Source organism: Alosa pseudoharengus, unplaced genomic scaffold (genome assembly GCF_046254945.1).
Source record: "Alosa pseudoharengus isolate Yale_2024_CS ecotype anadromous, Long Island Sound unplaced genomic scaffold, YU_APseudo_1.1 YU_APseudo_1.1_scf_23, whole genome shotgun sequence".
Taxonomy (NCBI): domain Eukaryota; kingdom Metazoa; phylum Chordata; class Actinopteri; order Clupeiformes; family Clupeidae; genus Alosa; species Alosa pseudoharengus.
Window position 1 is genome coordinate 27,133,770 of NW_027468685.1, and position 12,000 is coordinate 27,145,769.

A 12,000-nucleotide genomic window follows, 5' to 3' on the forward strand; every position below is an offset into this window, starting at 1 on the left:
TATGTACACTAAGTGGTGCTCAGGGAATAAGGGAGCTGATCAATGGGATGAAGGGGAGGAATGTCCAATTGCAGAATGACTCATTGTGCCGCTCTTGGCGCATCGCATTCACACACTTACATCACATCCTCCCATGATCCCTTGAGCCTTACCCCCACACAGGAAGCAGAGCCCCATGAAGTGCTGACCTCATTTCCTCTGAGAGCTGCAACGGCTCAGGGCTCAATGATGAAGTTAATGACCAACACCAAAATCAATGAGATCCCCAAGTCCTCTCCTCCTCCTTCCTCCTCCTCCTCCTCCTCCTCCTCTGACATCCATTCAGGTGTTGAAAGCCCAGACTGAACGACACACAGCATCGAGCCCCATTGATTTCTCTCTCCCTGTCGTCTGCTATGCACAGAGTGATTAGACTGAATGGAGCTCATCCACCTCCCCTGAGGTGAAAACAACACAAAGGTTCCTGGACTCAGAACCCAGGAATCAGAACTCAGGAATCAGAACACAGGAATCACACAAGTCTGTAATTCTTCCCTGACACAGCCCTGCAGAACCGAGCTGAGGCCAACTGGACCATAGCACTGGTTCTGTCTCAGAAATGGAAACAGAACAATTGTGAGGCTTTTCCAAGACAGGGGTTTTCCACACAGTGGAAATATGACAATACTGATTAAAATGTATCTGGGCCATATCATAAAATTTGCATTAAACAGCTGCTGCTAAAATACAAAAAGTAGATGGTGAATCAGAGATTAGAACATTCCTGGGATACCAAGGCCAGTTGCACTTAGAGAAACACTTAGAGCTATGATGCATTTGATAATTTACATTTGTATTTACATGTACTTCCATGTCTATTAGCAGGCAGCGTGCCATGGTTTAGCTGAGCAAGGGCACAGATTATTGACTGCACTCGTATCTGACCTCAGCAATGGCTGTCGTCGTGAGATTGATCCGTTCACAACACTTTTGAAGACGCAGGATGCAGCCTCCAGCAACGGTCGTGACAAACCTCAAACACGAGGAATCAGCCAGAATCCACATGCAAATACACAGTCACACTCTCACAAACAAGTGTGCAAACACACACACACACGCACACACACACACACACACACACACACACACACACACTCGCACACACAGACAGACACTGACACACACACATACACACACACAAACACACACACACACACACACACACACACACACACACAGCCTCATTGACAGACAGACGTCACCTCTGGGTTACCTGATTCACTACAAATTGACAATGTTTCTTTTCAAACATGAAAGTCTCCTTTCTCATCTTGATCTATTAATAAACCAGCAGACCTTGAATGGAGAGTATAAACACACACACACACACACACACACACACACACACACACACACACACACACACACACACACACACACATAACCAGCAGAGACCTTGAATGAAGAGCTTGCTTGATTTTGAATTTGCTGTTACCCAGGAAGAGGGTATTGGAGGGTTTAGTCACTGATTGCTATTTTGCAGGTCCTACCTGAAAAACATTCAAGATCACCTGACTGTTCAAGAGCACAACGTTGCTCAATATATTAAATACCAGGAGAGTCACCAACAACAAGTCAACCAAATTATTTTTTTATTTAGTTTTTTACTCAATTTATATTATTGATTGTGAAATTGTTTATGTCTTGGTGTCACGCACGGGTACGCTGGCGACTGCGCCACTCTGTCCGGCATCTTTTGTCCTATGTGTCAATGTCTTGTGTGTGAGCACTTAGGGTTGCACTATAAAAGTGCAATATAAATAAAACTGACTGGAGTTGACTTGACATTTACCGCTGAGAGTGGGGAAGTAGGTATATTAAGGCTTATTCAGGTATCACACCACCCACGTCAAACCACACTACACCTGTTTGACTCATGCACAGATAGCCAGACAGGAGTCATCAAGGCCATGGTCAACCATAGACAGGCCTCCAAGAAACTAGCTGGTGTATTTTATACTCATTTGCTGAGACATGCACGTCTGTGTGTGTGTTTTATAAGATACGCATGTCTGTGTGTGTGTTTTATAAGATATGCACAGGGAATTTGATGTCTGTCTTTTTGGATGTTGGTGCTGTTGTAACTTTTTCCCATTTTTTAGCCATCTTATTGGCCTTTCCACTCAGAATTCCCATGGGAAATGCTCAAAATTGGCTTTAGATAGTGGAATGGAATGAAATAGAATGGAATAAAATGGAATGGAATAGAATGAAATTGAATCCCTATGTTCCTGTGCATTTAATTACCACGGGAATGGCTTTAGGTCTTTATGGCCTCTCATAGGACCTCTGGGAGGCCATTCATGACCTTGAGACCCTTGTGAATGGATCTAGTGATGAGCACGTGGGCCAGACCTAAGTGAATCTAGGGCTTGATGACTGCTCACTATTACACCTAATGTGGTCAGTTTTATAGCGTGCGTCAGAGCTATGAGGCACAACATCTTCTACTAATGATAGACAAGCACAGGCTAATATAAAATCATTATGGAGTCAGGAGAGCAATACAAGGTACATTGAGTTACTTGCATTTGAAAGTCCTTAAAATCCTTGTTTATCTATGGGAAATTAATGTAGAATCGAATCAGATCGAATCAATAGGCCCTTTCTGGTGGCTGCCTGTAAGGACTGTTTGTCGTTGTAAACTACTTGTGTCAACGATTGTCTGACTATCAAAAAAAACATTGTGTCTTTTATGTTTTCTTTTTAATTATTATGTACTTTACTTTTAAACTGACTATTGCGCTTTAATGCTTTTATGCACTATTACTCTTTACTTTTGTTTATGTAAAGCACATTGAATGACCCCTGTGTTTGAAATGAGCTATATAAATAAACTTGACTTGACTTGACTATACTGTGCTGTAAAGGATTTGCCTTGGAGAAACTAGGCTGCTTTGGTTTTTTGGGTGGGCATGCAGGCTACTGCCAGTGCATGTTTTTCAGTGAAGATGGGCCTTTACGGATTCCCGGTACAACATTCTGCACATTGCCACTGTGCAATTATAAATTGGCTTTGTTGTTGTTTGGCCACTGTGTGAAATTACCTACCTTTCCTGTGTGTATCTGAACTGTTACCAGCATTATTCGGCTGTTCGTATTATGCTTTGAGTAGTAGTAATCAGAAGAAGGTCACTGACCTTACCCCACCATGACCACACAGTAGTATTTCGACCTTTGGATTGCCAGATTAGCCTACTAAATGCTCTCAAATGTTTTGATTGCGCAATGCATGTTTTTAAACACTAGTGGTTGTTCTTACATAAAGCACCTTTACTGTAATGCCTTTCCTGTATGTTTTTGAAATGTTAGCAGCATTATCCTATTGTTGGCCTTATCCTTTAAGTAGCATCAGAAGTGGGTCACTGACCTTCCCCCAGCATGGACACCCCGACGGACATGCCCATGAACTTGCTCTTGGTCCACACGTGGGCGCTTACACACATCCTCTTCTCGGGACACTCGCAGTAGAACCCCGACACCGGCGGGTGGTGCGACACCTGCTCCGCCACGAAGCGCACCCGGTAGCAGCCCGCCGACGACGCCGCCGCCGCCGCTGCTGCCGCCGAGGAGTCGTCCAGCGCCGGGTCCCGGAGCGAGGCGGGCCCCAGCGTGTGGGCGTGAGTCCTGAGGGGCCGGACCCGGTCGCGCGGCACCGCCCAGGAGCAGCGGAAGGTCTCGCCCAGCACCGGGTTGTAGGGCTTCTTGGCCACGGCGCCCTTGCGGCCCTCGTGGAAGGCGGTCAGGTAGTACTCCACGAAGCGCACCATGCGCTCCTCGGCCGTGGCGCCCGTGGTGATGGCCAGGAACATGTCCGGGTGAGCCATGAAGTTGGCGTACATCTCCAGCAGCGAGCGCTTCTCAAGGATGAAGGTAGGCAGCACCACCTACATGCAAGGAGGCCGTACTGATTCATAAGGGTTTTATCTACATGGCTATTACATTCATCTATGAAGCACAGGGACAATCCTTCATAAAGCACAGATTTCTAGACCGTCAGCTCTAATGAACACGGCTCTGCATCAACTAATAAACACTAAAACCTCTATGGTGCTGTGTGAGTGTGTGTCGTCTGTGCATTTCTATGTGTATAGGTGCACTTATCTGGGTATGTTTGTAGATGTGAGATATGTGTGTAGATGTGGGATATGTGCATGTCTGCAAGTGTTTGTGTGTGCGCAGTCTGCGCACGCTTGTGTATGTGTTTGTGTGTGTTACTGAATATGTGTCTACAGACGTGTATGCTTGTACATGCATACAGGGTGAAAGACAAAGGCAGTAGCCATCTCTTACCCGTGTGAGGTCCATGCCCAGTTTGAGCTGGGACAGGAGGTGTAAGATGATGCTCCTCTGGTCATCCAGCACCCCGAGGTCCTCCTCCTCATTGTCCTCTGTGTCCGTCACCTCCTCTGTCGGACTCACGGACTCCATACCTGAGTGCTGTAAGCACAGACAGATATGGCTTATACTGCATGAGCTATAAGTAATACCAGAGAAGTCTTGTATATCCTAATAAAACAAAATCAAATAAAGTACTGTAGTTTGTAGTTTATTGTTCATTTTGTGAGCCCAGGGCTCCCTTGAAAAAGAGATGTAAGATTTCAATGGGACTCACCTGGCAAAATAAAGGATCAATAAAATAAAAATGTAAGATTCTACAATTCATAAGGGATAATGTATTATTTGCTGCCGCCAGTCATTATCGGAAAAAAAGTCCCGACAGGGCGATCAGGTCTTGCTTCATCCTGAAGGGACTTATTTTCTGATAATGACAGGCGGACAATACATTATCCCACTTATTACACGGCTATTTGCTAAAACGAGAAAAGAAACTTCACACTATGGGTCTTTTAAAATAATTTTTTACCGCTTTGTGACTTCCGCTGAGAAAACTAATAGATCACCACACGAATAGAACTTGATAGTTTCAGATGATGGGTGGCAACGTCTGCTGACTTTGGAACGGAGTACTACTTGTGGAATGATATGAAATGAATCAGAGGCACAAAATCCGTTGCCATTAACCGCAGTCATTATATACTTTGCAGCGGTGATTACAGTATGTAAGGGTATGTAAGGCCCCGACGCGCCAGATCAATCAAATAAGAATCAAATAACCACCATTTTAAAATATTGTTCAAAATGTTCAAAAACCTTAAGGTTTGTGGACATAAATTCTCAACCTCCTGAGAAGTGTGTTCCAGCAAGATTCTGGTACAATGTGGCAGGTTACAGTCAGCTGTGTGTGTGTGTGTAGGTGTGTGTGTGTGTGTGTGTGTGTGTGTGTGTGTGTGTGTGTGTGTGTGTGTGTGTGTGTGTGTTGGCAGGGGGGTGACTGATATTCTAAAAACATCCTTTCTGTATTTCACTCAATTCAATTCAATTTGAAGTTAGTTTATCAGCATGACTGTATAGTGTTGCCCAATATTGATAGTAACATACAACAACACATAAAAGAAAACTATTCAAGAAAATAAAAATGAAATAATTAATATATAAAATGCCTGTCTGTGTCATACGCTCATGCTCTTTCCTTCTCTTGTTTCTATACAGAACACACACACACACACACACACACACACACACACACACACACACACACACACACACACACACATACGGTCAGCCACATGATAGGGGGGACTACCAGTCTCTACACTCGGGATGTTGTTTACAGTTTGCATCATGAGTCACGACAGGGGAGATGCCTGTGAGACAGGTACATCTTCCGACACACACGCACGCACGCACGCATGCACGCACGCACACACACACAACACGGCACTACTGTGGGGCTGTAAGCTGACACACCACCCCTTAGGAAAGCCCAGTGATGAGCAGCCAATGAGAGCTGAGGAGAAAGAGAGAGGGGGGGAAATACCCTTCCAGCATCGGCCTTTTTTACACCTGAATATTTCATCTCAGCTTAGCACAGCCAATCGTATCTCTCTCTCCCTCTCTCTCTTTATTTCTCTCCCTCTTTTTATTATATCTCTCCCTCTCTATCCCTCTCTCCCCTGTCTCTCTATCTCTTCCTTCCTTCTCTCTCCCTCTTTCCTATTCCTCTCCCTATTTCCCCTCATCTCAGCTAATCTCATCTCTCTCTCACTCCCTCCCTCTCTCATCCTCTTTCCCAACTCTTTCTACCTCTCCTTCCCTCTTTCTTCTATATCCCACTCCCCATCCTCTGTCTAAGCTTCTCTTTCCGTCTTTTCCTCTATGACTCTCTTTCTTTCTTGCTACTCTTTCTCTCCCTCTCTTTCTCCTCTACTGAGCCCTACCTCTCTCTGCACCCCCCCACCCAACACAGAGAGAGAAAGAGAGAGAGAGAGAGAGAGTTTGCAGGAGCTCTCTGGGCCTTGGGATCCATGTGATATAAATAGAGAGAGAGAGAGAGGGGAAGGAAAGGGAGGTCTGTTTTGATTCCCTCACACTGCCTAATTAACAAGCCTCTCAGAGGATAGAGAGATACAGACAGAGATAAGGAGAGAGGGAGAGAGAGAGGAGAGAGAAAAGGGCTATTAGTGGCCCCAGTTTCCCTTCCTCTCACACAGCAGCAGATAGATAGATAGATAGATAGATAGATAGATAGATAGATAGATAGATAGAACGAGAGAGATGAAAATGTGTAAAAATGAAAAATGGTATCCGAGTGTCCCTAGTTTCCCTTCCTCTCTCTCTCTCTCTCTCTCTCTCACACAATGAGCATCAGCAGTGGCAAATCCTCACCAGTCCCTACTGTACACCACTGGCATGATGTCAGGAGAAGGAGAGGGGGAGGAAGAGAGGGGGAGGAGTAGAGAGTAGCAACACAGAGAGAGAGAGAGAGAGAGATGAAGAGGGAGAAAGAGAAGAAGGCATCTGAGTGTCCCTAGTTTCCCTTCCTCACACACACACACACACACACACACACACACACACACACACACACACACACACACACACACACACACACACCAGCAGCAGCAGCAGCACCTCACCAGTCCCTACTGTACACCACCATGTAAACCACTGGCATGACGTCAGGAAGAGAAGAGGGGGAGAGGGGGAGGAGGCGCGGACAAGTGGAGGGAGAGATATGAATAAGAAAAGCCAGGGGAAAGAGAGATGAGATGAGAAGGAAAGAGGAGAAAAGGAGAAGCTGCAGAGGCAGGAAAGAAAAAGAAAAGGGACAGAGGAATGGAGTGAGAGAGTGAGTGATAGAGAGAAAGGAGATAAAGGGATGGAAGAATGGAGTGAGAGAGGGAGTGAGAGAGTGAGTGAGAGGAGATGGAGGTCCAAATTAAGAAAAACAAACAGGACAGAGGGAGGATGAGATGGAGAGATAGAGGGAGGAAGAAAACAGAGGAGCGGCAGAGAGAGAAAGGGATGAAAGTAGAGAAAGAAGAGACAGAGGTCTACATAAGAAAGGGAAAACAAAGAAGCAAAACAAGCATTGGAGGAGAGAGGGAGGAGATGGAGAGATAGCAGGAGGAGAGGAGGAGGAGGAGGAGGAGAGGATTGTGTAATGCATGTTTTATGCATGGTGAGGGTAATTGTTTCACTCTCCCCCTTCAGCTGAAAAAGCTGCATCAGCTGTATCCTGCACCATGAGAAATTCATGACTGAAGATCAACACTGAATAAAAATCCTCTCAACTTTAGTTGCGTAATGACTGTGCCTGAGTCCCCTTTAGAGATGATCTCTATGCTAACTATCCGCCAGTGCTAAAATCACAGAAGATAAAAGGGTCGCGTTTAAAAAAGTGTTTGTTAACATCTGTGCCGCGATCATGGATCTGAAGAGAAAGCCTTGGCAAGCCGGCATCAATCACATTCATTGATATCAACACTTCCTGAAATAGCCTGGCTAGACAGGCAAACACCCTTTCCTTTAACGTTTGTTTTCAGAGAGCAATATTGAAGTTCCTCTCCAAATGTCACAGATAAACAACAGTACCTTTCCAAACAGGGTGGTGATCCAATGAATCCAAAGGCTTGCACATGCTTACTGACAAGACCAATAGTCCACAGTGTCAATAGCATTGATCACGAGGGAAGCAGATGAGACTATGAGATGAGACCGTGTGCGTCCTATCTGACCCCTTACACAGGGCCTGAGGGGGGGGTGGAGTAAAGAGAACTGCACATCAGAAAAACATTATCTCTAGCTGTAACTCCGTTGAGGGAGAAATAGTCACCGGGTTGTACTTCTTGAAACACATACCAATCCTGAGCAGTGTGCTAACTACAAACACACACACACACACACACACACACACACACACACACACACACACACACACACACACACACACACAAACCCCATCTATGATTACACATTTTACAGTAGAAACACAAGCCTCACCTCACACATATCAATACTGCTCACAAAAACTCTCCTGCTTACAAAAAACAGACAGAACTTAACTCACAGACCACCAGTAAGTAAAAACCACTGCCACAAGACCATAGTTCTGAACTTACACATTCAGCAGAGGGCAACATCCGTTTACTTTCCGTTCTCAATCAAAAGCAGCTTGAAGTCTCTGATCTCGAAAACGTACTCAGAAGTAGAGATTTCACTCAACCCTGTAGTACCACACTTTCTGCTCTGGCAATAAACCATCAGAGGGACACTGTTAAAGAGTTCATACACAATGGCACACAGGCACTCTGACACAGACAAGCAGGCCGGTTTCAAAAATACCTTTCTCTACAAAGCTATCATTTTCTACTCACTCGGATGTTGACAGAGCTGACAGGGTAAACTTAAAAGCTCCTTTACAAATAAAACCCCCAGACTCAGTCACAGCGAGCCAACTACTGTGCAGAAAGGTCTAGAAAGAGATTTAGAAAAGATTTAGAAAAGTCCCTCCAGTTCCTGACACTATGGAAGGCCCTTAATAAGAACAGTTTATATGAAGTCAACATTCATGGAAGTCAAGCTGCATTTGTAAAGTATACCTGAAAGTGTACTTGAATCAAAGCAATCATCATTCTCTGTCACAACCCCAACATATTTACACATTTTTTAACCTCCATTAAATAATCTTCTTGGCTGCATGTAAACCTCTTAAGTGCGCTCGCATTAACCAGACAAGCATCATGAAGACATAAAGTGTGACTAATCCATTCAGCGCAGGGACTTACTGTGAGCTCACTCAGTCACCCAGTCAGTCTGTTGGAGTCGCACTCCCATGGAGACGCCTGTGGGGCAAATCAAAGTCGTCTCTGTAGAGTCCCAGGGTGTGCGTGTGTGTATGCGTGTGTGTGCGCGCGTGTGTGTGTGTGTGTGTGTGTGTGTGTGTGTGTGAGTGGGAGAGAGAGATAGAGAGAGAATACAAATAAGAGACTGAGAGAGAGAGGGAGAGAAAGAAACAGAGAGAAAGTGTGTGTGTGTGTGTGTGTGTGTGTGTGTGTGTGTGTGTGGCTGTCAGGAGGTGAGTTGAGCTCTCTCACTCACACACGCTGTCTGCAGTGAAGATGTGTGAGTGTGCAGGAGGGTCGGAAAGAGGCAAAAGAGGGAGCAAGAGAGTGTGTGAGAGAACGAGAGTAAGCCAAGCACAGCTGCAGCATCTGCCACCAATGCCCACTCCCCTCCCACACACACACACACACACACACACACACACACACAGGAGCACTCATATTGTCTCTCTCCCATACATAGAGAGGGAGGGAGAGAGAGAGAGAGGTCTCCCAATGACGTCGGTGATGACACCCATTCATCCGCCCCCTTTAACCCCACCCCCATGCACTCCACTGCACCACAGAGTTTCCCCGTTACTTAACACCCCCCCCCCCACACACACACACACACACACACACACACACACACACACACACACACACACACACACACACACACACAGACACACACACAGACACACACACACACACAGACATGCACGCACGCACGCACACACAATCACACATAGCCAAAACACACTTCTTCTTTGTTATAAAACCCCACAGCCCTGGCTCCTTAATTAACCATTAGCATTCTCCCTTTCTGTTCCTCTCTCTGCAGGTGCTCAGGGAGTGTGTGGGTGGAAGACTTGAGGGAAATGTTTACACCTTCTTATAGACTCCTTCTCACACCTTCTCTCTCTCTATCTCTCTCTCTCTCTCTCTCTCTCTCTCTCTCAGGCACACATACACACACGTATCTCTCTGACACACACACTCTCTCTCCATCCATCTCTCTCTCAGTCTTTCACTTCAAAGTAAATTCTGCTGCTGCTTCTTGACTCAACTGCGTAACCTTTTAAGGCTCTCTCGCCTTAGCAACACCCCCCCCCCACACACACACACACACACACACACTGCATACCGCCTAGCCCACATCACGCCTCCAACCCCCAGCGCCTCTCTTGCCCCATTTCCCCTGCCTCCTCCAGTAAGTCAGGAGGCAGTTATATCTGCACTCTCTCCACCCCTCCTCTCATCCCTCTATCTCTCCACCTCTTCACCTCACTCTCTTCCCTCTCTCATTCGCCAGCACAGAGGCAGAGCAGAGTCATCTTGACTGTGAGTGTTATGATAGGATCCACCCCACTCTCTCCATCTCTCCATCCCTCCACATCCTCTTCTCTCTACATCTCTTTTCTCTCTCTTCTCTCTCTCTCTCTCCCTCTCTCTCTCTCTCTCTCCGGCACAGAGGCAGAGCAGAGACATATGGACTTCCGTAGTGTTGATAGGATCCACTCCTCTACCTCTCCACTCATCTCTACACTTCTTCATTGCTCTGCATCTCTTCATCTATTCTCTCTCTCTCACTTCACAGGGGTAGAGCCATCTTGACTTGGGTGTTATGACAGGACCAGGGATCAGACACACTCATTCTCTTCCACACAGCATACATGAATGGGTGCTAAAGTAGAGCTTGTCGTTTGTGAGGTGCCATGCTTCTCTCTCTCCTCCTGCTCCTTTTCTCCATCCTTTCTTTTCCTTCCCCTCCGTTCTCCTCTTTATTCTCATGCACGGTTGTCTCCTCTTCTCTTGCTTGCTTTGCACCCACAAGGCAGCTGTCGGTTGTTGTGCCCTAATTTCTCCATCGTTGCTCACAACAAAACATCTCACGCTTTTATCACCTGGTGTGTGTGTGTGGTGTGTGTATATGTGGTGTGTGTGTGGTGTGTGTGTGTGTGTGTGTTTGTTAGATATTTCTGCAGTTTTTTGCTTTTATTTTATATTGTTAGGTGTCTTCATTCCTTTCAACAATACACTGTTTACTAGTAGAGAAGTAAGTCACAGCTGCACTTGTAGAGTCTGGATATGCCACCAAAAGCATTGGTTCCATTGAGCACATACTGATGAAGCATGTTTAGTTGTACAGTAGGCAACAACAGGTTGTTCGGTCTAAAAGTGTCTGTTAAATGACTGTGAATGTATTGAAAATGTGTAAGTGATGAATGTAACCATGTAAACATGTAAAACTAGGTAGTGACCTCACACACACACACGCACACACACACACACACACACACACACACACACACACACACACACACACACACCAGTGAATTCTCACACTGAATTACTGCATTGGTAGAGTAATATTGAACACACACACATACGCTTGGTTTCCATAACGTCATGAAAACCAATCAGACAGGCAGGCATAACCCCACTTTCCACATCTAGTAGACTCTCTAGAACACCCCAAAGAGAGAGAGCGAGAGAGAGAGAGAGAGAGAGAGAGAGAGAGAGAGAGAGAGAGAGAGAGAGATGGAGGGAGAGGGGGAGAGGGAGGATGTTGAAAAAGAAAGATAGAGAGAGGGAGAGAGGGGGTGGGTCACACGGGTTGGAGAGTACCAGAGAGCCAGTCTCAGTGCCAACACTACCATGGGCAAGAGAGGTGTGTGTGTGTGTGTGTGTGTGTGTGTGTGTGTGTGTGTGTGTGTGTGTGTGTGTGTGTGTGTGTCTGTGTCTGAGTGTGTTGTGTGTGTGTATGTGTGGACCATAGATGGACCAAACA

General features: G+C 45.9%; 1 protein-coding gene across 1 annotated transcript in view; it reads right to left on the bottom strand.

Moving 5' to 3' along the window:
• osbpl10a (oxysterol binding protein-like 10a) overlaps positions 1-12,000 on the bottom strand; it is a 75,352-nt gene that overhangs the window by 4,805 nt on the left and 58,547 nt on the right. Inside the window, exons 8-9 of the mRNA XM_076302179.1 lie at positions 4,333-4,479; positions 3,410-3,926 (exon numbers count right to left, since the gene is read on the bottom strand). Of these exons, the coding sequence (XP_076158294.1) occupies positions 3,410-3,926; positions 4,333-4,479 (664 nt within the window). The remainder of the gene's footprint in view (positions 1-3,409; positions 3,927-4,332; positions 4,480-12,000) is intronic.